This window comes from Grammomys surdaster, unplaced genomic scaffold (genome assembly GCF_004785775.1).
Source record: "Grammomys surdaster isolate TR1022 unplaced genomic scaffold, NIH_TR_1.0 126063, whole genome shotgun sequence".
NCBI classification, from domain to species: Eukaryota; Metazoa; Chordata; class Mammalia; order Rodentia; family Muridae; genus Grammomys; species Grammomys surdaster.
In genome coordinates, this window is record NW_021620873.1 from 5,312,293 (window position 1) to 5,339,471 (window position 27,179).

At 50.1% G+C, this 27,179-nt stretch overlaps 2 protein-coding genes across 2 annotated transcripts in view; one reads left to right on the top strand and one right to left on the bottom strand.

Annotated features, from left to right (window-relative positions):
* The window catches only part of Rtbdn (retbindin), a 5,657-nt gene extending 4,627 nt beyond the window's left edge, over positions 1-1,030 (bottom strand). Inside the window, exon 1 of the mRNA XM_028755524.1 lies at positions 862-1,030. Coding sequence (XP_028611357.1) covers positions 862-1,030 — 169 coding nt within the window. The remainder of the gene's footprint in view (positions 1-861) is intronic.
* Positions 1,031-12,194: 11,164 nt separating this feature from the next.
* The window catches only part of Mast1 (microtubule associated serine/threonine kinase 1), a 26,623-nt gene continuing 11,638 nt past the window's right edge, over positions 12,195-27,179 (top strand). Inside the window, exons 1-12 of the mRNA XM_028755467.1 lie at positions 12,195-12,347; positions 13,749-13,837; positions 14,219-14,294; positions 18,328-18,406; positions 19,912-20,072; positions 20,263-20,338; positions 20,497-20,706; positions 23,680-23,781; positions 23,860-23,992; positions 24,059-24,126; positions 26,262-26,347; positions 26,436-26,644. Of these exons, the coding sequence (XP_028611300.1) occupies positions 12,265-12,347; positions 13,749-13,837; positions 14,219-14,294; positions 18,328-18,406; positions 19,912-20,072; positions 20,263-20,338; positions 20,497-20,706; positions 23,680-23,781; positions 23,860-23,992; positions 24,059-24,126; positions 26,262-26,347; positions 26,436-26,644 (1,372 nt within the window). The 5' untranslated portion in view covers positions 12,195-12,264. The remainder of the gene's footprint in view (positions 12,348-13,748; positions 13,838-14,218; positions 14,295-18,327; positions 18,407-19,911; positions 20,073-20,262; positions 20,339-20,496; positions 20,707-23,679; positions 23,782-23,859; positions 23,993-24,058; positions 24,127-26,261; positions 26,348-26,435; positions 26,645-27,179) is intronic.

A 27,179-nucleotide genomic window follows, 5' to 3' on the forward strand; every position in this document is an offset into this window, starting at 1 on the left:
GTGTGTGTGTCTGTGTGTGTGACAGCTCATGTGTCACAGTGTGTGTGGAGGTCAGAGGACAAGTTGCAGGAGCTGGTTTTCCCCTTTCACGGTTTCCGGTCCAGGGATCTGACCTGGGTCATTGGTGTTGGTAGCTTGGGTCACTTTTACCCACTGAGCCACCTCAGCAGCCTTATTTACTTATTTCCTGTTTTGACACGGGGTTTCTCCGTTAGCTTTGTCTGTCCTGGAATTCAGTCTGGCCTCATACCCCAGGTCCGCCTGCCTTTCAGTGCTAGGATCAAATCCACCACCACTGCCCAGCTCCTGTTGTTCATTCTGAGACAGCTGCATGTAGCCCAGGCTGACCTCCAGCTCCCCATACAGCCGAGGTCGGCCTTGAAATCTTAATCCTCCTACTCCACCTTCTAAGTGTGAGGCTTACAGGTGGGCGCCGCCATGCCTAACACTCTGCCTAGGTTATCTGACTTGCTTAAGGTCACAGAGCACCAAGGTATGGATTTGGGACTTGAACCCAGAATTCTGACAACCAGACTCTGAGCTGTTAAAACCAGAAGTCATCAGTAGCTCTGTCTGTCCACCCTCTATTATTACCCTAAGACCTATTTTTTTTATTTTGTTTTGTTTTTTGTTTTGTTTTTTGTTTTTGGTTTTTCGAGACAGGGTTTCTCTGTGCAGCCCTGGCTGTCCTGGAACTCACTCTGTAGACCAGGCTGGCCTTGAACTCAGAAATCCACCTGCCTCTGCCACCCAAGTGCTGGGGTTAAAGGCGTGTGCCACCACCGCCCAGCTCCCTAAGACCTCTTACAAGGAATATCTAAGTGGGGTTTCTTGGAGTTAGGGGTGAGAGGGCATGCTCACCTGTTAGCTGCAGCTGGTCTGTGTTCACCTTGGCTGCCAGCCCAGGGTGTCCCCAGGACCTAGCTTGCAGTGGGTGGCTCCCTCCACAGGCCACCAAGAAAATCCATGCCAGGATCAGTCGCAAAGCCCAACCCAGGCAGCTGTGTTGGAAGCAGCCTTTGTGGGCCATGTCCACCTGAGACAAGAGCCAGCTGATATGGAAGGAAGAGGGACGACTTCCTTCTGGAGGTTTAGGTTGGCACTGGTGGGTGTGCACCAGAAATCGCTGCCAGGTAGCACAGAGGATGAGGGGGCCAGGCAATGGCTCTTCAAACCCTAGGCGGATTCTCACCCAAGAGCCCCTCCCACCAGATACATCTCTTTCTTTCCTCCAGCCAAAACGCCACTCCCGCCACTCCCACGCAACGAACCTCTCACCCTGTTTGTCCTCTGCTACCAAGTTCCTTCAGAGTAACGGGACCACCTCGGCTCTTCCAAGCCCCTCCTCCACCCAGGACTTCCTCTCTCTATTTTCAGCACACACACACACACCCCGCCCCCTGCTCACTCCTTTCACGGTCACCTTCTCTTGGTGCACAATCGGCTTAGGAGCTTCCATCCAGGCCTGGACCCTTAGCACCAGGCCGGATTGTGTAGGCTGCGGTTCTGCCTCTAGGGTCTCAAAGCTTCTGGACAGAAGAAGGTAAAGATACGGGAGACAAGATTCCCGACGCTCTACCCATTGCCACTCACCTGTTAGCCGACTGGAGTCTAGGGGATACTGAAACACATCAGAACCACCGAACCAAGGCCAGCAAAGAGCGGCAACTGAAAGGGGGTGTGGTTTGGTTAAGAGGCGGGGACTTTCAAAGGCCCACCTCCACAACTCTAAAACAGGTGCACTTGGGACTGGTGCATTTATATCCACAAGCTTGCCTTATGCTAAACTTAGGATTTAAGCTATCCCTCCTCTCTCTCTCTCTCTCTCTCTCTCTCTCTCTCTCTCTCTCTCTCTCTCCCTCTCTCTCTCTCTCTCTCTCTCTCTCTCTCTCTCTCTCTCTCTCTCTCTGTATTATCTGTGACCTGTGATTCCTGAATCTGTGTCTCTTCTCTCTGTGTTGTGGAGAGGATGTTTCTTGGGTAAGTAGTTTCATGTGCATGCTGGTGGTGCTTCTGTGCCTTTCTCCAGTTTTTGTAAATCTGTGTCCTTTAGCATTCTGTCCATTAATTCAAAAGACATTTATTAAACACATACTCTGTGCTGGGTTCTGGGTGATGCACTTGTATACAAGACATAAAAATCCCAGTCTTCACAGAATTAACTCAAGATGGAGAACCAGGTTGGGGAGGGGGAAACAGCCCTGGAGAAGAAGGTAGGGTATGCAAGGACTTACAGGAATCTGTGTATGAGTTGGTGAGCTGTGTGGGAAGCAATGTGTCTGTGCACCAGGAGGGAACTGTGCACTACTGAGCATCCTTGGGTTTGGGAACTGTGTACGTTGAAATGTTCAAGAGTATTATTGAGCATACTTGCATTTGATGAGTGTCTGTCTGTGTTTCCTAAGTATATGTTTATATGATTGTAGGGTATGAGTTTTATGTACATAATGTGTATGTTTATGTACATAATGTTTGCTGGATATTCACAAATATATACATATGTTGTGTGTGATTCTCTGATCATTATGTGTTTGTGGTTTTCTTTTTATATGTTTTACTATTTGTAACAATGTCTCTATGGGGTGTATGTGTCCATATGCATCTGTGGATATGAGTGCTGAGGTCAGAGTCCTCTGATCAGATCAACCAGAGCTGCTGTTACAGGCAGTTGTGAGCTGCCTGACATGGGTGCCGGGAACCGAACTCAGGTCCTCTCCAAGTGTGGTATATTATCTTAACCACTGAGCCACCTTCCCAACCCCTTTTGTGAGGTTTTGGGGGACAGGTGGGTCTTTATTTGAGAAGTATGCACAAAGTATATGTTAATACTTGTGCCTGTGCTTGAGGAGGACAGATGTGTAAGTATGTTCAGTGTGTGTGTGCACATGTGTGTGTATTATCTATGTGCAACGTTATTTCTGGTTGTATTCATATTTCATATGCATGTGTTTTTGTTTTTGTTTTTTTTTTGGTTTTTTTGAGACAGAGTTTTTCTTTATAGCCCTGGCTGTCCTGGAACTCACTCTGTAGACCAGGCTGGCCTCGAACTCAAGAAATCCGCCTGCCTCTGCCTCCCAAGTGCTGGGATTAAAGGCGTGTGCCACCACTGCCTGGCCATATGCATGTTTTAAAAGTATATTCTTCCATTCTTGTAGAATATGTATACCACCACCAGAAATGTGTCTTTCTCCTATCTCAGGGTACAGCAGGCATTTTTTCATGACTTATTTTAATTATTTTTTAGTATGCCTTGGGAGGGGCTATCTGTGCCTGAAGAGGTCAGATCCCTCTGATCACCTGGAGCTGGAGTTACAAGCCATTGTGAACCAATGTGGGTTCTAGGAGTCAAACTCTAGTCCTTTGCATGAGCAGCAACCATACTTTTTATATAAAGTTTAAATTATTTTATGTGTAGAGGTGTTTTGGCTTCGTGCATGTCTGGACCTGTTGTCCAAGGAGGCCAAAAGAAGATATCAGATCTCCTCGAACTGGAGTTATGAATGGTTGTAAACTGCCACATGAGTGCCAAGAATCAAACCCAGGTCCTCTGGAAGAGCAGCCAGTGCTCTTAATGAATCAGATATCTCTCCAGCTCCAAGAGAGGGCTTTGTTTGTTTTTTGTTTTTTATGTCTTTTATTGATGAACTCCTATATTGCCAAATACTATTCTACACTTACACACAGCACATGCTCAGTAAATGTTGAGTAAGGAAATTAATGAATTAATAATGCCTCCCCCTCTTCTAAGATACCCCTATGGAGCCCAGGGGAACTCCTGCCTCCACCTTTCTGTGGTCAATAGTGGCATCACAGAGACCCCAGGAATCAAGTCTACAGGATCCAGCTTTTGTCTGGGCTATGTCAAGGTTGTTGTGAGTCATATTTATCCTGTTTGTGGGTTTTCCCTCCCGCGTGATCCTGTGCACACACACGCCCTCACCTCCTTTAGGACGTTTTTATTTCAGCACCGTGGACAGTAGCACGAGGCCAGCACCAGGGACAGCTTTCCCGACCAGGAACATGAGAAAAATACAAACCGTGAACAGAGAGGGCAACACAAGCAAGAGACTCACTGAGACGGCTACGCTGACCAACAGAAAGAAAGACACAGACAACAATAATACAGGCAAGGGTGCAGACGTGAGGACCAACCAAGAACACACTGACCCAGACTTCGTTGTCGTCTCCGTTGTCCGGCAGAGGTCGCTCTAGTCCAGAGACCCTGCCCTCCAAGACCTTGGGTCAGTTACAGGATGCTACCCAAGGGAAGAAAGACCTCCCTGTTCTGTGTAGGATTCAGATGGTGTTCTCTCCAACTCTGAGAAGCATGGTCTGGTTTGGGCTCAGCTGAGAGATTATTGGGGGAGGAGCAAAACTCGCTTCATCTGCCCCCTCCCCAACTACCAGCTAATCGCTCTTATAAATATACCCTGACCTGGCCTGACTCCTTAATCTTGACCATGAGGCCGAAACTCTGGAGGGGGTGCAAGACTTGAGGGACTTTGCCCTGTAGCAAGCAAAGGAAGGAGGTCTGTGTGTATATACACGTTTTTCTGAGGGGGACACTCCCATGAGGTCCAGCCTCTTGCTTGAACACGTGACTCTGGAAGAATGCATCTGTGGGGATCTGAGGGTGCCCTGGGGTGGAGACAATTTCCCACAGAGAAGAGAATATACCTTCGAGTGGTCCCATTGGGGGGGAGGAATAGTCTTTCCAGGGTTCCCAAAGATGTCACCTATTGGATCTTTGAAGAAATGCCTCCTCAGGAAGGGAGAAATTGAGATGAAACGTCACCTTTCAGACATTATCTCTATTAGGAGTAATTTTCAGGGTGAGGGGACAGCTCTTTATAGCAGATCACAGTCTTGTGAGAATGTGTTTCCTGTGTGTGTGTTGGGGGGGCTCTAGTCGCACGGGGAATTCGTCTGTGAGAATAGCTCCCTTGGGGATCTTTCTTGGGTTGGAGGGTCTGTGAAAGAGACTGTCTTGATAGGGTCTGTCTCCCTTAGGGACATCTGGAGACTCCACCCACCCAACCCCGTTTACCCGCGCCCCCTTCCCCCCCCCCCGACCCCCAGCGCGGGCAGCGGTGGCCGAAAGCGGGCTCCGGCTCCCAGACGCAGTGACGGCGCCGGGCCCGCCCCGCTTCGCTCCGCCCCCTGCCCCCCCTCGCCGGCCGCCGCCGCGGTCCCCGAGGCTTCTCTCTCCCTCCCTCCTCCCTCCTCCTGCCGCCGCCGCCTCCCTCCTCCCTCCCCCGGACCGAAATCGCTGCCGCCATGGACGATTCTGGCCTGATCCGCCGCCGGAGGCTGCAGGTACGCCGCAGCCCGGGCTCCAAGGAGGGGATGGGGTCGGTGCCCTGGGGCGGGGCCGAGCAGAACGCAGGAGAACTTGCACCGGGGTCAGCCGTGGCGCCCCTTCGTACTGCCAGAGGATGCTCTCGGCCGAAGAGTGCTGTGTCCGCGAGTCCTGGCAGCGCGGACCCCGCCCCTCAGGCGTCGCCGGGGTATCCCGGAGGCTGATGGAGGGGCTGCATCCTAGCGCGCCCCCTCGAGGATGGCCTGGGTGGCGCCTGGCCCCACCGGAGTCGGAGGGAGAGGGGACCTAGGTTCTTGCCCAGGCACTTGGACAGTCTGGGGGTAAAGGTGCAGCAAGTAAAGTTATTGCCCCAGGGTTCGAACCCCTCGGGGCCACCAACGCTTCAGCAGCTGTAAACATGTTTGTTCATAAGCCTCGCCCCTCACCACCTCCAGAGCCCTTCCTAGCCTTGCTACCCTGAGTCCTCCATTCACCTGTCTGGCCACTAGGACTCTTCCTACTGCCCTAATTGGACAGGCACCTAGACAGCCTACCCACTTTCCATTCCACCCCCTTCACTACAATACTCCCACCACACACACACACACACACACACACACACACACACACACGCCCGCGATCCTTAAGTCCAGCCCAGCTTGTGGGTGGGCGGGAGCGATTTTTAGCTCCTTGCAGTCTTCGAAGATGTTGGTCGCCAGGCTGCGCAGGCGCAGGAGCCCTGAGTCCACTGCAGAGTGGGATACTGAGGGTTGGAGTGAAGGGGAAGGCTGGAACAAATCCAGTCCTCAGGAGTTCCCACCCCCAAAGTAGGTAGGGATTTTGAGACCGACGGTCCTCTGAGATTTGGGGCTTGCCTTTCTGAGTTCATAAACTAATCTCATAAGTGAAATGATCAATGCTTCCCTCCTAGGGCTACATAGAGGCCGGTCCTTCTGAGCCTCCTCGGAGGTCAGCTCCCGTTTATACTCCAGAATTTAGATTAAATTAAATATGAGCTCAATCTTCTGTCCAATTCTAGGCTCCCTTAATACACCATTTCTAAGATCAAGACCACAGAGAGATGACCGATCAGTCGGGAAGGGGAAGATGATGAGATAGTAGGAAGGGCATCCCAGGAGACTGAATGCTGCCGAAGCAGCCTGGTTAGAAAGCTGATTTGCTTTCAAACACAGTCTCGGAGCCTAGGCTTCTCGACGTCTTCCTCGCTTCCCCTCCAGCTCCCAGGGTAGATAAGGAGTGTGTGTCTAGAGTATGGGAGGGAGCTGCGGCAAAACTAGAGTAAGTACTACAGCGGCTAAGCGGGTCCATCCGCTCCTCGTGAAAACGCTGGAACTGGGCGGGGCCTGCCCGGGGTGTGTCCTGGTCCCTGGACCCGGCGCCGAATCCCATTGGCTCAACGCCACGCGGGACTTTGTCTCTGACGCAAGACCCCGCCCCCAACCCCTTAGATTACCGCTCACCCGCTTAGCTCAGGAGGTGCTGTATAGATAGGGAATCCCTGCTCTCCAGAATGCGACCACCTGTGTCTTCTGAGCTAACTAACCACTTTAACAGTGCCTGGGTCCGCTCACGTGCATCGGTTCCACCGCTAAGCAAAAGTTCCACTGTCCCTCAGCGCCAGAGAATCGCCTATGTGCAGTTAGGCTCTTAAATAAGAAGAGCTGATTGTTCTAATGTCACAGCACCCTACCGGGAGAAGCAGAATTGTTCTGCAGCTGGGGGAGAGGTGGCTTTTGTCTGACTTGACTCCAAGGATCTGAATTTCCTCTTTTTTCTTTTTATCTTTTAATGTTTTTGAGATAGCAACTCAACTGTGTAACCCTGGCTGGCCTGGAACTTGCTATGTAATCCAGGCTGGCCTCGAACTCACAAAGATTTCCCTGACTCTCACTCCCGTATACAGGGAGAATCTAAATTTGTGCCCTTTATACACTCTGTAGTGTTTACGGGGAGATTGCAGATGGGACCCATTCCCTGGACTTCTTCCTGTGGTATTTAAAGATTCCTTACGGCTATCTACCATAACTTTTTGTGGCATTTAAAGAATCCTTATGGATATCTACCATACCTTTGTTCAGTAACAAAGGTCGGAAGCCCTTGGCTCCATAGCTGAAAAATCTAGGTCTTGGTTTTGCTAGGTCCATTAAAGTTCCTTAACTTGGTAAGCAGAGACCAATTCACCCTAAACCTGCCATTACAAAAGAGAGTATCTGGTCTGGTTTTCTGGTCACTGTGGCTCCCCAGGGCCAGGCTGCCCTTTGGACCTGCCCTGTCTGAGAGTCCTTTGCTCACAGAAGTGATACTCATAACTTATTACTTTAACATTTTTATATGTTTTAATTTTTACTCAAAAATTTTATTACTAATTTTTAAATGTATGTGTAAGTGTAAGGATGTTTTGCCTGCATGTATGTCTGTGCACTGCATGTGGCCAGAATCCATGGAGACCAGAAGAGGGCACTGTGTCCCCTACAACTGGAAGTGCTGTGGACTGAGATGTGGGTACTGGGAATTGAATCTGGGTTCTCTGCAAGAGTAAGTGCTCTAAACCACTGAGCCATCTCCCCAGCTGTGAGAGAGAGAGAGAAAGAGAGAGAGAAAGAGGCAGAGAGCGAGAGAGACAGACAGAGAGACAGAGACAGACAGGGAGACACAGAGAGACAGACAGAGACAGAGAGAGACTGTCTGTCTGTCTGTCTCTGTATGTGTCCATAAGTATGTAAACACACGCCTTTGCCCATAGTGGAGGTCAGAGGACAACTTTTCGGAGTGGACTCTTTCCCTTTGCTCTGTGGGTCCTGGGGCTGGAACTCCAGTGATCAGGTTTATTGGAAAATGCCGTTAAAGATGAGCCGTCTCTTCTGCTCTGGACTTGACTCCTTGCTGAGCATATGCTATATACCCGACACCACCCTAGAATGATGAAAATCTGCATAACCTCAGTCTTCCAGGAGACAGGAGCACTTGGGAAGAGCACTTGTCAAGAGGCAAAATTGGGATTTTAAAGCTGGACTTTCTTCTCTGAGAGATCACAGAAAGGATTACGATATACATCTTTTGTTGTTTTTGCACATGTATGTATGTGTCTGGTGTGCGTGCACGTGTATTTGTATCATCATGTGTGTGTGGAGGCCAGAGAATGGTATCAGCTGTCTTCCTCCGTCTCTCTCCTCTTTGCTGACTCAAGATCTCTAGAAGCCCAGATCGTGCTTACATTGGCTAGTCTGCCTAATCAGGCTGCCCTGGAAACTCCTTATCTCCACCCAAAGCCAGCACTGGAATTGGGAGTGCTCTTCTAGCATTTGGGTAGGTGCTGTGGGTTGGAATGGTGGTTCTTAAACTTGTCCATTAAGTTCTGTTTCTTTATCCACTGGCATGTCTTACCAGCATCAAAACATGCTTCCCCTGCCCCTCAAAAGTCCTGTTGAAGTAAGACATGTTAGTGCACGTCTATAATCTCAGCACCTGGGAAGTGGAGACAGGAGTTCAAAGATCTTGTTTAAAAACAAAACAAACTTTTTGAAACCTTCATCCACTGCATTGTTACTAAACTTACTTTGCCTCAGCCTGAGAAACATTGGCAAGATGGTAGTTACTAATCCCCTTGCTCTCATTTGTTTGAGACAAAGTAACAACTTCTTCAGCCTCTCTACTTTTTTTTTTTTAAGATTTATTTATTTCAGGCAGTACTGGCCCAAGCTTTTATTCCCAACACTCGGAGGCAGAGTCAGGCAAATCTCTATGAATTCAAGGCCAGCCTAGTCTATAGAGTGAGTTCCAGGACAGCCAAGGCTACATAGGGAAACCTTGTCTCAACAAAACATAACAAAAGTTGTATATGTATATGTGTACTTGTACGTGTACGTATATGTATATTTGCACCACATTTGTGCCTGGTACCCATGGAGGTTAGAAGAGGGCATCAGATTCCTTGGAACTGGAATTACAGATGGTTATGAATGACCATCAATTTGGTGTCAGGAACCAAACCTATGACCTCTACAAAAGCAAGTAAGTGCTTTGGCAAACACGTTTTTTCTATTTGTTTAGTTTTTCAGACAGTGTCTCACTATGTGGCCTTAACTGAGTAGAGATAGCTATATAAACCAAGCTAGTTTCAAATTCACAGAGTTCCTGAGCTCCAGGACTAAAGACCATGCCTAGACTTCTTTTCTTTTTTTAAAAAAAAACAAATTCACATTAGAAAATATCCACAACTTGTCATCACAGAGGCTTCATCCAGTAACTGATGGGATCCGACGCAGAGGCCTACAGCCAAACATTAGGCAGAGTCCCATAACCCCTTGGAAGGGGTGGGGGAGATTGTAGGAGCCAAAGGGGTCAAAGACACCACAAGAACATGGCCCACAGCATCTATTAGCAGGCCTCTTAGGGGCTCATAGAGACTGAAGCAACAATCACAGGAGCCTGTGTGAGTCTGCGCTAGGTCCTCTGCATATATGTTATGGTCGTGTAGCCTGGTGTTCTTGTAGGTAGGACTCCTAACAGTGGGACTGGGACTGTCATTTTCAACTGCTCTTGGGACCCTTTTCCTTCTACTGGGTTGCCTCATCCAGTCTTCCTGTGAAGGTCTGTGCCCAGTCTTACTGGAGCTTGTTATAGCCTGTTTGGTTCCCATCCCTGAGAGGCCTGCTCTTTTCTGAAAGGAGAAGGAGGAGCAGTTTATCTGGGAGAGGGGAGGTAGGGTGTGTACTGGAAGGAGGAAAACTTGTGGTTGGAATGTATTATATGAGAGAAGAATAAATATAAAAAAGAAAAAGAAAGTATCTACAACTATTTTTTGTTTTATTTTTGTTCTTTTGCTGTATATAGTCCAGGATGGCCTGGAACTAACTTTGTGGTCCAGCCAGCCTCAACTCAAAGGGATCCTCTTGGTTCAGCCTGCCTAGTGCTGAGATTACAAGTATATACTGTGTCTGACTTTTTTCTCTCTTTGAGACAGGATCTCATTATATAGCTAGCCCATGACATCCTCCTGCCTCAGCTCTCTGAGCACCAGGATTACAGGCTTGCAGCACCCTTTCCAACAAACAAGATCTTCCTCAAGTGTGGATGCATGAAGTCAATAGGAATTATTACCATTGTTGCTGTTAGGAAGGACTACTTGGGGTTAAGTGGGTAAGGGTATTTGCAACCAGGCTTGAACACTTGAATCTACTGCTGAAGACACACAGAACAGGAAAGAACCATTCCACAAGCTGCACTTTGATCTCCACATGCATATTATGGTGCACACACATGAGTAAATAAATAAATGCAGTATTTGAGGGGGAGAGGTAAGGCAGGGTTTCTCTGTGTAGCCCTGGCTGTACTGGCACTTTCTCCGTAGTCCAGGCTAGCCTGCCTGGAACTTAGAGATCCACTTGCCTCTGCTTCCAGAGTGCTGAGATTAAAGGCATGTACCATGATTTTTGGCCACAATTTTTATTTTAATTAAAAAACTTTTGGCAGAGCTGGAGAGATGGCTTAGTGGTTAAGGGCACTGACTGTTCTTCGAGAGGACCTGGGTTCAGTTCCCAGCATCCACATGGTGGCTCACAGCTGTCTGTGACTACAGTTCCAGGCGATCTGACACCCTCATGTAAACAGTAGATATGAATGCAGACAAAACACCAATGCACACAAAATAAAATTATTTTAAAAAAATTAAAAACCTTTTGGCTACTGTCCAAGTCCCATTTCCTATGCTACCCCAACTGTATGAGCTGGATTTGTGTGGCACAGGGCTGTGGGGTGTAAGAAGGCATTTCTTCATCCATGCTAGAGATGGCAAGTTCCATCTTATGTACAGGCCTTTATCCTTGTCCCCTGAATGCTCTTTCCACAGGTCCTCCCATGGCTGCCCCTTCCTGTTTGTTAAAAGATTGTGTATTCATGTATTTTATGTATATGGTCACTCTGTCCTCATGCACACCAGAAGAAGGAGTAAGATCCAGTTACAGGTTGTGAGACAAGATGAGCTGGGAATTGAACACAGGACACTCCTATAAGAGCGGCTAGTGCCTCTAACCACTGAGCCACATCTCCAACCCTGCTTCCTTTCTTTTAAAATCTCTCTCTCTCTCTCTCTCTCTCTCTCTCTCTCTCTCTCTCTCTCTGCACATTCGTGTGTGTGTGTGTATGTATGTGTGTGTGCGCACGCGTGTGTCAGTGTGAGTGAGGAGGTAGTTGTCTTTTGGAGTGGGTTCTTGCCTTACACAATGTGGGTCCTAGGAGAAGACTTTAAGTCATTAACTTCTTGGTTACTGGATCCTCAAGAAATATTTTTTATGTGTGAGGGTTTAGCTCAGTTGGAAGAGCGCACAAAAGCTGAGGTTTGATGCTTCGAATCATATAAACAGGGTGTGGTGGCGCACGCCCGTAACGTCTGTGCAGAGGACCTGTAGTGCCAGAATCAGAAGATCAAGGTTATCAGCTACTCAGCAAGTTCAAAGCCAGCTTGGACACCCAGTTGGGTCCATTTCTTGTGTACTTGACCCTGTTTTGATTACTGGGAATCCGGAGAAGACTCAGGAAGGCAAGGGTGACATGGTGATGCTGATGCCCTTCTCGCTCCTTAGGTGAACGGAGCTTCATTGTGGGCAGCGGCCACTGTCCACGCTGACTTTTTACCCCTTTTTCTTCCAGAAGGATTTACCCCTGCCTCGGAAAAGCAGCAGGTGAGCCTTGGGGGAGAGATACACTGGGATGAGGCCCCCAGGTAGGGACATCAGGCGTGCACACGGGCGGGGCCTCGCGCGGCGACACCCCGCAGCGCCCCCTCGCGACTGGCCGCAGCAGCAGGGCCCTCCCTTCCCCCGCCCTCCCCTGGCCGCTGCTGCGGCTCCAGCCTCCGCCCAGCACACTCGCTCCCCGCGCTGCCGCTGCCGCCGTCGCTGCCGCTGCTGCTGCCGCACCTGCCACCATGTCGCCGCCGCCGGGTCATGTCTGACTCTCTCTGGACCGCGCTTTCCAATTTCTCGATGCCCTCCTTCCCCGGCGGCAGCATGTTTCGCCGCACCAAGAGGTAGACCCCCAACCCCTAGACCCTGTCCGGGACCTCCGGGTGAAGCCACCCTGCCGGCTGCTGCGGCAGGGCGGGGCCGGGATGCTGCTAGCTGTCCAGCTGCGCCAGAGGTGTCCGCGCTGTGCCCTCCCGCAGGGGATGGGGTTGAACGCGGACGGTGCGGGTCGTGCTGCGGGGGGACGGGCGGGGAGACTGAAGAGGCCTGAGCTGGAGAAAGGGGTCGTGCCTGCGGGGGGTTGCAGCGCCTTTGTTTGCGGACGCCTTGGGCTCAGGCGGCCCGGTGGGGGTAGGGGGAACGCGGGGAGGGGGGCCTTGGCACCCTCAGAACAATAGCCGCAGCCTGGTCTCCCCCCCGCCCCCATCTGCGTGCTCTTGGTCAACCTAATATGCTCAGTCACTGCGGCTGTGAGCGAGGGGGCTAGAGCGACTGGGGGCTCCTCTTATCCAGCGTCTAGGCAGAGGAAAAGGGGGGGGTCTTTATCACTGCACGAAGCCGACCAAATTGAACACATCCTCACACTGAAAATAGTGACACGGCGTCACACAGAACATGACCACACACATACAATCCTAGTGGCTCCCATACACTGGGAGGCACCACATACATATACTTAGCCACAGGTCAAAGCCATGCACAAATAGGGTCACCTCCCGTGTTACACACAGACACACACACACATCGTGCCCTCCTAGTAAAATGCCACATGCCTGACCACCTACCGAAGAACGTTCCCATCCACGATACACAGATCCATTTTCAGAATGACACAGCCATACACCTAACAGCATCATATTCGTGTCACATTGACAGCAGGATAAACAGACCTAGGGATTCTTGCAAAGGCAGGGACACACAATCACATAGCGGATACCCATGTGGCACGTAGTTGCACGCTTGGATGCACCCAGTGTCACAAGGTGTTAGAGCCACCACACTAGAAGAGAAGACAGTGTTTAACACACACACAGCCAGCGTCTCTCATACTGATAACCCCAACTGACAACAGCACACCTGCAGTTTTCTGCCTTCATGCACCATGCTGGAGTTACACAGTCACGAACCAGATGTGTTTCCCACTGCATCACCCACACAGAAGGATGTACCATCACACAGATAGCATACGGGACACACCAGTGTCAATCAGTGTGGCTCTCATAGGGTGAATGGCGCGTGTGAGTATTATGGGCAGACTCAAGGACACATAGACATTCAGGATCACCAATGGTGTCACCGTGACTATCAGGCCATAGATGACACACGAGTCACACTTTACCCTGGACGTGGCACATACTCGCTGCTGCTTGGAAGAGAAGAGAGGACCTGAAATGGAAAAGTGGCGGCATAGGCTTACACTCAAAGGTCTGGGGTCTCTGTTGACACCCGCTCTCCTTCCCTGGCAGCTGCCGTACCAGTAACCGGAAAAGCCTCATCCTGACAAGCACTTCTCCAACGCTACCGCGACCCCACTCCCCGCTGCCGGGCCACTTAGGTGAGATAAGGATGCAGCCGGGGTCGGTGTGGCTGTAGACCACGGGAGGCGGGGCCACAGCTGGGGCGTGGCCATTTCTGTATGGGCATGGCCACTCTGGATTGATGGTGGGGGTGCACTCAGTTTAGAGGATTCTGGATTGGACAAGGGTAGAGGCAGAAAGGAGGAACCATAGATGAAAGGCGGAGCCGTCTTAGAGGCGGCCAAATAGTCACCAAGGTGAGTTCAGTGACTCGAGACCCTCCTCAAAAAATGTTTAGAGAGAAAAGGGGCGTAGCCTACTATACATGCGCATGCGCGGGCCTATCTTAGAATGGGAAGCTGTCCCTGGCAACCTATTTTGGTGATCAGAAGACCCTAAAGTCTTCCTCTCTCCTGCAGGTAGCAGTCCCCTGGACAGCCCCCGCAACTTCTCTCCCAACACCCCCGCCCACTTCTCGTTTGCTTCTTCCCGAAGGTGAGTCCCTCCCCTGAGGGCCCCAGAACTCGGTGCGATCCTCCCCATCCACCGTCTGGGCCACCATCTGTTCTTGTCCTAATTGCACCCGAGTAGCCTCTGGGGACCAGTGGAAAGGCCTCAATGTCCTAGCTCGAAAAGCTACTAGAATTCAAGGTGGAGTCTATAAAAAGGTGGGGCCAATCACTGGTGTAGAATGGAGAGGAGCCGTAAGTAGAGGGAAACTGCTTGTGTTCTGGGGCCCTAGGGTCTGCCTCCTCCTAGCCTCGTGCGCTTGGCCGAGCGTTTCCATAGCAACAGAACGGGGCTGTCAAGATGAGGTGCGCAAGCGCACACTGCACTGAGCCCATCAAGGGCCTCAGTCCCTCCATCGGGAGGGTGGCTAGGACATTTTCTCAACCTTTCCAAAGGCAAGATGTTGTGTTTGCCTCCAAGGTTCTTGGTGGATTTAAATGAATCTTCTTGGGGAATATAATGAAAAGTAGGGAGGGCAGAGAGTTCCTGCTTTTTGTGGGGACATTTTTAAAGAGTCATTGAGCTCTTTGGACCAGGAGTGGGAGTTGTGGACGCTTTTTCTTTAACTGTATTCATGGCTAAGGACCTGCTAGTAATTAGACATGTGAGATAAAGGACACCTCATGTCTGTCCTTAGAATGGCGAGGGGAGGGTGAGGCAGTAAAAAAGAGGCCAGGGGTCATTGCAAAGACGGATGAAGGCTGTAGGAGGAGATGGGGATAGAGAATAGCTTCCTGGAGGGGGAGGGGAACCCCTTTCAAGAGCAGTAGAACTTAGCTGAAGGAAGTGTGGAGCTAAGAGTGACACTGCGTTTGTCTTGTGTAGAAAGAGGCCAAAGCCCACCCTATCAGAGGGTGTGTGTGTGAGGCTGGCGATCTGCATGCCAGTGTGGGTGTGTTCAAGTGTAGTGCTGTGCACACGCGTTAGGATGTGAATCTGTGTGTACTGTGGGTTCGTAAGTTAAAGGAGGACACCCGCACCTCTGTATCTCTGAGACACGTGCAGCCTGTGTGGGAGTGGGAGTGTGTGTGTGAGCTTGTGCCTGTGCACATTAATGAATGGGTGTCAGTGTGACTGGGTGAGCTCGTGGCCCCGTGTGAGTGGGGCTGTATGCGAGTGTGTGTCTGTGACGTAGTAATCTATGCGAGGGATTCTGGCCTGTGTGCATCAATGGGTGTGGGCATCAGAGTGACTGGATGAGTGTGTGGCTGTGTGGGAGTCTGACTGTCTGACAGTGAATGAGAGTCTCGGCTTGTGCTGCATGAAGAGGAAAGCAGAGAGCGCGTGAGTCAGTGTGCAACTGTATGTGTGTCAGTGTGAGTCTCAGCTCTTCTGTGTGCTTCTCTAGGTCAATGTGTGTCTGCTTTGGCATGTGGTTATGCATTGGTGTGTGAGAGTATACTGTTCGTGTGCAGGGCCATGGGCACTCACAGCTGCATTTAATGCAGAATCACGAGTGTGGGACCGAGAAGTGGATTTTTTTTTCTTTCTTTCTTCCTTTCTTTTTCAAGACAGGGTTTCTCTGTGTAGTCCTGGCTTTCCTGGAATTTGCTCAGTGGTCCAGGCTAGCCTTAAGAGAGTTAGAAATTTTAAAAGATTTCTACATTTAATTTTATTTCATATGTATATGTCTTGAGTGGTTTGCTTGTATATGTGTGCACCACTTGAGGGCCTGGTGCCCTCTGAGGTCAGAAGAGGGCATCAGATCTCCTGGACTGCTGTTATAAATGGTCATAAGCCATCATGTGGGCGCTGGGAACTGGACATGGGTCTTCCGCAAGAGCAGCAAGCACTCTTAACCACCAGCCTACCTATCCAGCTCCAACAGGCTGAATTTCCACGTGTTTTGTGTCATTTGAGACAGGGTCTCATGTAGCTCAAGGTGGCCGACAACTTGCTGTGTAACTAAGGATGAGTTTGAACTTTTCTACTACTAAGAAGCTCTCTCTACTTCTCCAGTAGCTGTTCTGACAGGTGTTCGCCACCACCGGAAGTGGCTGTGTAGAGCAGGCTGGCCTGGAACTCACAGAGAACCCCTTATCTCTGTCGCCCAAGTGCTGGGATTCATAGTGAGCACCACCACGACCAGCTCTGACTTTTTTTTTCTCCTTCTTCTTCTTCTCCACCTTCTTCTTCTTTTTAGATTTATTTCTTTTATGTATGTGAGTATACTGTCGTTCTCTGAGAGGGAATCGGATCCCATTACAGATGGCTAGTCATTGAACTCAGGACCTTTGGAAGAGCTGTCAGTGCTCTTAACCGCTGAGTCATCTCTCCAGCCCCTATACTTCTTTATTTATATGTGTCACACACTCATGTGTGTGTCACAGTGTGTGGTGGTACTCATGCAGAGGACAGAGAACAACTGTCAGGAGTCAGTTCACTCCACCTACCCACTGTAGGTTTCAGGAATCAAACTCAGGCCCTCAGGCTTTCACAGCAAGCTTCTTTCCCCACTGAGCCATCTCACTGGCCTTCGTTTTGTTTTGTTTTGTTTTGTTTTTTTCTAGATTTATATATTTTGTTTATATGACTGTTTTGCCTGTGCATATGTGCAGCATGTTGGTGCCTGGTGCCTGCAGAGTTCAGAAGAGGGTTCAATCCCAGATCCTGGAGTTAGAGCTACAAATGGTTGTTAGCCACCATGTGTGTGCTGGGCATTGAACTGGGGTCCTCTGCAAGATCAATGAGTGTTTTTGCTTTGTTTTACAACAGGGTTTCTCTGAACAGTCCTGGCTGTCTTGGAACTCTGTAGATTAGGCTAGCCTTGAATTTAGAGATCTGCCTGTTTCTGTCTCCTGGGTGCTGGGATTAAAGGTGGACATCATCATTCCTGGCATTTGGGGTGTGTGTGTGTGTGTGTGTGTGTGTGTGTTGAGATTAGATCTTCCTATGTACCCTGGTTGTCTTGGTACTTGCTCTGTACAGCAGGTAAATCCCTAACTCCCAGAAATCTACCAGCCTCTGCCTTCTAAATGGTGAGATTAAAGGTGTGTGTGACCAGACCTAGAGCCCTGAAACAATTGTCCATAACTGCTGAGCATCTCTCCAGCCACGTCTGATTGATTTTCAGTCAAGATCTCACTGTGCAGTCCAGACTGACCTTGAGCCTTAGACCCTTGTACCTCCGCCTTCTGAGTGTCAAGATTATAGTACTGTGCCAGTCCACCAGGCTCAGTCTGTGAACTTGACCAAAGTAGATACATGAACATGAATGGTCACAGCTGTCCCATGAGAGTGACTGTGCGTCTGCCCAAGAGTGTGTAGACCCACGTCAGTGTGTCACTGAGTCTGTTAAGGGATGTGTTCGTTTTAAAAATTCATCATTTATTTTTATGTTATGCACGTTAGTTTATTCCCTTCATGTATGTCTGTGTGAAAGTGTCAGGTACCCTGGAACAGAAGTTACAGACAGGTGTGAGCTGCCATGTGAGTGCTGGGAATTAGATCTGGGTCCTCTGGAAGATCAGCCAGTGCTCTTAACCACTGAACCATGTCTCCAGCCCAAGGACAGGTTATTTTTTCTAGAAGATCCCTAGAAGTCTTCTCTGGGAGATTTCTTGTGAAGGCTCTCTGGAGTTGGATTCTGTGCTCCCTCAAGGATGATTTACTTGTGTTAACTTCTTTTTTATTGTATTACTATGACTTGTAATACTGGAGATTGGACCCAAGACCTTGTACATGCTAAGAAAGCTCACTATTGCTGAGCTACATTCCTGCCTTCCTATGGATAGGCTCCTCCAATCCTCCTGTGTCCACTCTGAGTGTGTGTGTGTGTTTTGGTATGGTGATAATACCAAACAAGGAAGAATCATAGGAAGTCCCAAAGAGATGGGATTCTTCCTTCAAGACCCTGGCACCCGACTAGAAGACACCATCTTTCTCTTTTTACTCTGAAAGCCTCAAGTATCTGAGCATTCCCATCCCCCACACCCATACTGGTCATGGCCAGTGATTTCTTTCACTCGGAGAGTGAGGGGACCCTTGGCCGACTCTGAGCAGCTTCACTGGGTTCCAGGGCGGACGGACGCCGATGGTCGCTTGCTTCGCTCCCTTCCTCTGGCTATGGCACCAACACACCCAGCTCAACTGTTTCAGTGAGTATGTGGAGGTAGATGGATGGGTGGGGAGGGACTCAAGTGACTACACCGAGACCAGAGGTCCCACCTGTACTAAGAGGCCGGGTTTCACTGCCCTTCATGAATGTCCACTTGTCTGTCCGTTAGGAGTGAGAGGTCTTCCACAGAGCCCCATCTCTGCCCTCACTGCATTTCCCTAGGAACCTACTCAACTCATTTCTCATTGTCCCTGATGACTTAGTCCTGGGGACTAAGGAATGAGCCCAAGTATCATTAGCTAGCCAGAGCCTGAATAGCTTCTACCTAGAGCCCAATTGCTCACACACCACACACCTCAAACATCTCTGTCCTTCAAAGCCCCTTGCAGGCATAGCCCTAGTTTTCTTACCCATCCATTGCCATGATGATGGGTCATGTGACTTGGCTGGGGGTATAAAGCAAGGCTTCCTAGTGGGAGTGGTTGAAGCCAAGATAAAGAAGCAGTTGGGAGTTGGGGGTGAGATACTCAGAAGGTCAGCAGCATGGTCAACTCCTAAAGCCTCAGAAAAACAGAACATAGCAGCACCAAGGCCTCAGAAAAACAGAACAGCAGCACCAAGGCCTCAGAAAAACAGAACATAGCAGCAATTTGTGTTATACAGCTGGTTACGGTGGCGTAGCCTGTAATCCCATCCCTGCCCTCCCCCACTCTAAAATAGTAACATTAGGAGTTCAAGACCAGACCAAGCTACATGAGACCTTACTTCCACCCCTCACCACTGGTGGGGGAGAGGGGTAAGCAAGGAAGAAGAAGAAGGAAGAAGAAAAAAAGAAAGGCTGGACAGTGTTGGCACATACCTTTAATCCCAGCACTTAAGAAGCATAGGCAGAGGGATCTCTGAGTTCCAGCCCAGCCTAGTCTATAGAGTGAGTGCCAGGGCTACACAGAGAAACCCTGTCTCAGAAAAACCAAATCAACCAACCAAGCAACCAAATAAACAGAAAAAGGAAAGAAGCAAAGAGCCGAGAAAGTCGCTATATTGGTAGCCTGCTTGTCTTTCATGCCTGAGGCCCTGGGCTTGATCTCTAGTACCACGAAAGGAAGAAGGAGGGAAGGAGGGAAGGAAAGAAAAAGAAAGAAAACTAGCTATCCAGCCAAGGGTTGGAGCAGAGCAAGAGATTCACAGGGGGAATGATCCAAGCATAAAAAAAAAACAGCTAATGCCAAGGCTCCGGGGGCAGAACCGGATCTAGCCTGTTCAAAGATCTGCAGGAGCAGTAGGGATGGAAAAAAGCGGGCAGAGGTACGCGGAGGAGGAATGACGGCAGGGGGTAAGGCCAGGAGGTCTAACGGAAGGCCTTGAGAGTGCACTGTAAGGTAGGAGCCAATGGCTGGTTCTGTTTAGCAATATTCCCCAACCCCTTAGTGGTTTGAGATAGGATCTCTTTTCTCTTAAGTGCTGGGATCACAAAAGGAAACCCCAGGCCAGGGTCCAGTGCTGTGCTGCCCCCGCGGTGGCTCTGACCCACCGCCCTCCCCGTAGTCCTCCTGCTCCTCCCAGGAGCGCCTGCATCAACTACCCTACCAGCCTACGGTGGACGAGTTGCACTTTCTGTCCAAACACTTCGGCAGCACCGAGAGCATCACGGACGAGGATGGTGGCCGCCGCTCCCCCGCCGTGCGTCCTCGCTCTCGGAGCCTCAGGTACGCTGGCGCCGAATCTCCCTTCTGGAGGGATGGAGTTTGGTGCATGACCAGGGAACCTTCGTCCCTGGAAAAATGTAGTGAAGTGAGAGTGGGGATAGGGGAAGGAAGGCGGGGTGGGGGTGGGGGTGGGGGTGGGGGAGGCAGCACCGAGTCAGGGGGCCGGACAGATGGACTTCTTCTCCTGCAGCCCCGGCCGCTCCCCCTCCTCCTACGACAACGAAATCGTGATGATGAACCATGTGTACAAGGAGCGGTTCCCGAAGGTGAGACACCCTCCAGCCCCCCAAATCGCGCGACGACTTCCCTTCGTTCGCTCGCGCACCTGGGCTCTGCGCGCCCCCTGGCGGTCAGCTCGCGCGGCGCAGGCTCCGGTGGCCACAACCTTCTAGAGCCTTGCATCCCTCCCTGTACCGCTGTCCAGGCCACCGCGCAGATGGAAGAGAAGCTGCGGGACTTCGCCCGCGCCTACGAACCTGACAGCGTGCTGCCGCTGGCCGACGGCGTGCTCAGCTTCATCCACCACCAGATCATTGAACTGGCTCGAGACTGCCTTACCAAGTCCCGCGATGGGCTCATCACCACGGTCTATTTCTATGAACTGCAGGAAAACCTAGAGAAGCTGCTGCAGGACGTGAGTGCCAATTACCTCAGGCCCCGCCCATGAGCCGGGCAGACCCCTCCCGGTCCCTACACCCGCCAAGAGCTGTATTCCAGGCTGGCAGGTGGAAAACAAGGATACTGTGGTTCCCACTCTAGGTCCGATGGAGGAGCTGGAATTTATCTCCATACAGGCCCTTCAGTTATTTAAGCAACTGTCACCCTTCCTGGTGTCCTCCTAGACCCTCCCCCTTGCCCCTCATTGGGAATTGAACCCTGTGAACCAGTGGCCTAGAACATTTGAGGCAAGTGCTCTACCACTGAACTACATTTCCAGCTCCCCTTCCTTCCTCCTTCCCTCTCTCCTTTTCTCCCCTCCCCCCCCCCCGTTCTTTCCTTCCTTCTTCTTTTTGTCCAAGACTGGGTATCCAGTAGTACAGGCTGATCTCCAATTTGCTATGTAGCTGAGGATGGTCTTGAACTCCAGAGCCTCCAGTTTCCACCTATTGAGTGCTGGGATTACAGTCTTATGCTGGGGATGGAACCTAGACCTCTGCGTGCCAGGAGAGCAGCACTCTACTAAGCTTCATTTCTAGTTCACACTAAGTTGCCCACTAACTGGCCTTCAAATCAGCACAGAGCCCACGCAGGCCTTGGATTTGACACGTTCCTGTCTCAGCTTCCTGAGTAGTTGAGGTCACAGGCCTGCAGCACCACACCCAGGCTGTGTGTGATTTCAAACCCTGCATACACAGTATGTCATTCTAGGTATTTACACAGTGTGCCATTCACACACACAATACCTCATTCGCACACACAATGCATGATCACTCTAGATATTTTTGCTTATTTTCTTTTCATGTGTCTTCAAAGAATGTTCTCTCATTACATTGTACAATGTGTTTTAGCTGAAAGAAAGGTACTTTAACACAGACACTGCACAAATCACATGAAATGTGCATGCCCGGATGGTACTCCAGTGTCAGTGTCACAACTGGGCACGGGAGTCATTCTGTTCAGAGTCCCTGGTGTCTGGCATGGTGCCCAGTTCACAGTAGGTGCTCAACAAATATTGTTAACGTGTCTCTGAGGGAATGGCTCATTGGCAGAGGGTTTGCCTAACGTGTGTGGCCCCAGATTCTATCCCTAGAAAAACACATGCGTACACACACCATTACTTAAGTTAGTGAGTGAGACTGCTGTGCCTGCACACTTGTCATCCCAGCACTAGGGAAACGTAGGCAAGAGCATCCCAAGTTCCAGGCCAGCCTGGCCTACACAGCAGACTTTGCTTTCTAATTAAAAGAGTGTACAACTAACAGCAAACAAGATAATACCCCATCCAGGTCAAGGATCGTGGAGAGCACTTACTGAGCACTTCCTGTGCACTGGGGCCCTGGCAGCACCAAAGGCAAGTCTGTCTGCCTCCTGGGTGCAAATGCTAATTCAGGAATCATGGGAAACAGATCAAGAGGGCGTCAGATCCCATGACGCTGGCTGACGTTTGGGGCTAGGAAGCAAACAAAACAGTAACTGGGTGCCTCATCCAGAGTCCCCAGAAGGGTTCTCTGGGGATGTGACAGAAGTTGGGGCAAAAATGAGTAGACAGCACCTACGGGAAGAGGACGCCCTGAGCAGAGAAACAGCAGATTTGGTGGTAGCTCGCTTCCTTCCTTCCTTCCTTCCTTTCTTTCTTTTCTTCTCTTTTTTCCCTTTTTTCCTTAGGATTTATGTATTTATTATATGTATGTGAGTACACTGTAGCTGTCTTCAGACACACCAGAAGAGGGCATCAGATCCCATTACAGATGGTTGTGAGCCACCATCTGGTTGCTGGGAATTGAACTCAGGACTTCTGGAAAAACAGTCAGGGCTCTTAACCACTGAGCCATCTCTCCAGTCCCGTTAGATCTCCTTTCAATGTTTGTTCTGCAGCCTTATTAATGCCTAGAAAAAGTATTAAAAGGGTGATTTGCCCACTTTTTTCTTTTTTCATTTCTTTAACATTATTTATTTTGTTTTTAAAGATTCATGATTTATTTTATATATATGGGTGTTTTGCCTGCATGTCTGTGCATTGATTGCCCTTGGAAGCTAGAAACCCCTAGAACTGCACTTACAGAAAGTTCTTGGTTGCCATATGGGTAGAAGGAATTGAACGCCAACCCTCTGCAAGAGCAGTCACTGCTCTTAATAACTGGGCAGTCTCCAGCCCTTCATTTTAATTTAAAATTTTATTGATTATTTATGTGTGGGGACACAGAAGGACAACTTTTTTTTCTTCCTTCCTTAATGTATACTGGTACACTGTAGCTGTCTTCAGACACACCAGAAGAGGGCATCAGATCCCATTACAGACGGCTGTGAGCCACCATGTAGTTGCTGGGAATTGAACTCAGGACTTCTGGATGAACAATTAGTGCTCTTAACCACTGAGCCATCTCTCCAGCCTCTACGAGAATAACTTTTGAGGGTCACTTCTCTCTTCCCACCGGGGGTTCTGGGATCAAACTCACAGCACCTGTTCTTACCCCTACCCACTGTGTGTGTGTACATTCCTGTGTGTGATAAAGCCCAGGTTAGCAGGCCCTCATTGCCCACTGAGCCACATCTATGGCTCCAGGATGTGTGCCTGATTTATTTTAACAAACATCGCTTTGGAAGAATGATAAGGATGGCGGTCCCCTTACAGGTGGAGTAGGAGACAGCCTACTCTCCAAAGCCCTGTGGCTCCCATGTATGCACCATGACACACATTCCTGCACTCATGAACATCAAACACAACAACAGAACAGCAGCAGCCACCACCACAACATAACAACAGAACAGCAGCAGCCACCACCACCATTGTTTTGGACAGGGTCTTACTTGCTTACTCACCCACTGGCACCCACAGTCCTCTTCTGAGACAGCAGGAACACCTTGGGCTCTGTGCATCCCCAGGGCCTTGAGAATCTGGTCTGGGAAAGCTGACCTGTGACCCCATTTCCTCGTTACTCCACTCCAGGCCTACGAACGCTCCGAGAGCTTGGAGGTGGCCTTCGTCACTCAGCTGGTGAAGAAACTGCTCATCATCATCTCCCGCCCTGCAAGGCTTCTGGAGTGCCTGGTGAGGGGCCACTTGAGGAGTGTGGGGGACGGGGTGGCCCTCAGTGGCCACAGCAAGCTGAGCCCACCCCTGCCCTAGGAATTCAACCCAGAAGAATTCTACCACCTGCTGGAGGCAGCGGAGGGACACGCCAAGGAAGGCCACCTGGTGAAAACCGACATCCCCCGCTACATCATCCGACAGCTGGGCCTCACTCGGGACCCCTTTCCAGGTGTGCGAGGGGCCTGAGGGGGCGGGCCGAGCAACAGGACAGTCACTCACACCCACCTCCTTGTAGATGTGGTGCGTCTGGAGGAACAGGACAGCGGGGGCTCCAACACGCCAGAGCAGGACGACACTTCTGAGGTAAGTGTGGCCAAGGCTTGGTGCTCAGGCCGGCCAGGAGCTATTGGCCTCCAGGCTGAGTGAAGACATCTTGGTTTCACACTCTGAGCCTCAGTTTTACCATCTGTACACTAGTTCTTTCTCCCTGAGCTGTGCGCATGTGTGAGTGCATGTGTGTGTGTGCATGTGTGCGTGTGTGCATGTGGCGTGTGTGCATGTGTGCGTGCATGTGCACATGTGTGTGTGCGTGCATTTGTGCATGCATGTGTGCGTGCATGTGTGTGTGTAAGTGTGTGTGTGTGTCTGTTGTGATAGAGTGGAACCCAGAGCTTTACTCCAGCCCAGTGCTTCACCACTGAGTTACAACCTCGGACTTGTTGTTACTCTAGCATTCATTTTACTATCTTTATTGTGTATTTAGTTAGTTAGTTATTATGTGTGCACATCTGTGTGTGGGTGCAGATGGGTGTGGGTGTCTACGAAGGCCAGCAGAGGGGATCAGATTCCCTGGAGATGAAGTAATAGTCAATTGTAAGCCACTTGGCGTGGGTGCTAAGAGCCAAACTCTGGTCCCCTGGAAGAGCAGCACTATCTGCAGTCATCCCTTCAGTGTGTGTGTGTGTGTCTGTCTGTCTGTCTCTGTGTGTGTGTCTGTCTGTCTCTGTGTGTGTGTGTCTGTCTGTGTGTGTGTGTCTGTGTGTGTGTGTCTGTCTGTCTGTGTGTGTGACTGTGTCTGTGTGTGTGACTGTGTCTGTGTGTGTCTGTGTGTGCGTGTGTGTGTGTCTGTGTGTGTGTGTGTGTGTGTGCTCGTGTGTGCAGGTGGAAATCAGAGATGGTATCTGGTGTCTTCCTCAATTGCTCTCTGTCGTGTTTTTTGAAATAAGGTGTTTCTCTGGGCTCACCAATCGTCTCGGCTGGCTCTCCAGTGAGCTCCACAGATCTGCTTGTCTCCACCCTCCCTGGTGCTGGGGTTAGACGGGGCCACCATTTCCAACTTTTATGTGATTGCTGGGGATATGAACTCGAGGCCTCAGACTTGCATGGCAGGCACTTGACAGACTTGAGCTATCTCACCCAAGACCTCAGATTTTAAAAATAGAATCTTAGGATGTAACCTAGGCTAGCCTAGAATTCGTGATCATCTTGCTTCAAAACAGGGTTTCTCTGTGTAGCCCTGGCTATCCTGGAACTAACTCTGTAGACTGGGCTGGCCTCAAACTCACAGAGATCTGCCTGCCTCTGCTTCCCAAGTGCTGAGATTGGAGGTGGAGCCTCCACTGACTGCGCCATATTTTTCCTTTTCAATTTTGGTTTGTCTTTCTTTCTTTCTTTCTTTCTTTCTTTCTTTCTTTCTTTCTTTCTTTCTTTCTTTCTTTTGGTTTTTCGAGACAGGGTTTCTCTGTGTAGCCCTGGCTGTCCTGGAACTCACTCTGTAGACCAGGCTGGCCTCGAACTCAGAAATCTACCTGCTTCTGCCTCCCAAGTGCTGGGATTAAAGGCGTGTGCCACCACCACCCGGCTTGTTTTGTTTTTCAAATCAGGGTTTCTCTGTGTAGCCTTGTCTGTCTTGGAATTCTCTCTGTAGACTAGGCTGGCCTGGAACTCACAGAGATCTGCCTGGCTCTGCCTCCTGAGTGCTGGGATGAATGGTGTGCACCGCCACCGCCCGGCTGCTACCGCCCGGCTGCAACCGCCCGGCCATATCCTTCCTTTTCAATACTTAGGCTTAGTTATTGTTTTCTGGGAATTTTTGATTTAATTTATTCTTACCTTTATTAATTTTGTTTGTGTGTGTATGTGTGTGTCTTACATTTATTTATGTATATTGTATGTATGTGTGTGGAGATCGATCGAAGACAACTAGCTAACGTCAGCTTTCTCCTGACGCCTACCACGTCTATCCTGGAGATTGAACTCAGGTTGTCAGACTTGGTGGCAAGCCCCTTTGCCCACTGAACCATCTTGCCAGCTCTCAACTTCTAGGAACATTTTATACATGTTGTATGATTAGCTATTTTGTAGATTTTCTGTCTTTCCTAATAGCAGAAGAGAATATTTGGGTTCAAGTGGCCTCTTTGTTGCTTTCTCACTGCACAAATGTCTGTTCCTCAGTTTCCCCATATGTAAAGGTGGTGGTCTTGCACTTTTCCCTGCAGGGTCGCAGCAGCACCTCCAAGGCCAAGAAACCTCCCGGTGAAAGTGACTTTGACACTATCAAGCTCATAAGCAATGGTGCCTACGGGTGAGCCACCCGGGGCTCTGGCGGGGGAGGGTGGCGGAGGCCGGGTGTCTCGGAGGTGATGGCCGGTCCTCGCTCTCTTCCCCCGCAGGGCTGTCTACCTGGTGCGGCACCGGGACACACGGCAGCGCTTCGCCATGAAGAAGATCAACAAACAGAATCTGATCCTGCGCAACCAGATCCAGCAGGCGTTCGTGGAGCGCGACATCCTCACGTTTGCAGAGAACCCGTTTGTAGTCGGCATGTTCTGCTCCTTTGAGACCCGGCGCCACCTTTGCATGGTCATGGAGTATGTGGAAGGTGCGGTCATTGGTGGGGCGCCGCTGTGCCAGTCAATGCTGCTGGGCCACACACTTGATTCAGGGGCACCGCATATGATCACGTGCTTGCTTTCCCAACTGTTTGCTATCCTGTCCTTGATCTGTCTGTCTACTTTGCCCATCGTTTGTTCGGTGTAATTTTTGTTTTGCGACAAGGTCTAATATGTAGCCCAGGCTAACCTCAAACTCTGGTCTTCTGCCTCCATCCTCCTGAGTGCTGGGGTTCATCACACTTACTTGTTTAGCTGTGGGTTTTTCTGGTGGGTGGGGCTTGCTTTGTATTAATTAATACTTAATTAAGTTATAATTCCTATTAATATGTAAACACCCCATTATGCATTCTATATTCATCTCTCTCCATCAATCTGTTTATGGGAGCATCTCTTTATTTACATGCTTTTCCTTCTCTGTTCATCTATGCATTGTCCATCCAATTCTTCTCCCTCCCTCCCCTCCCCCCTCGCTCGGTCTCTCTCTCTCTCTCTCTCTCTCTCTCTCTCTCTCTCTCTCTCTCT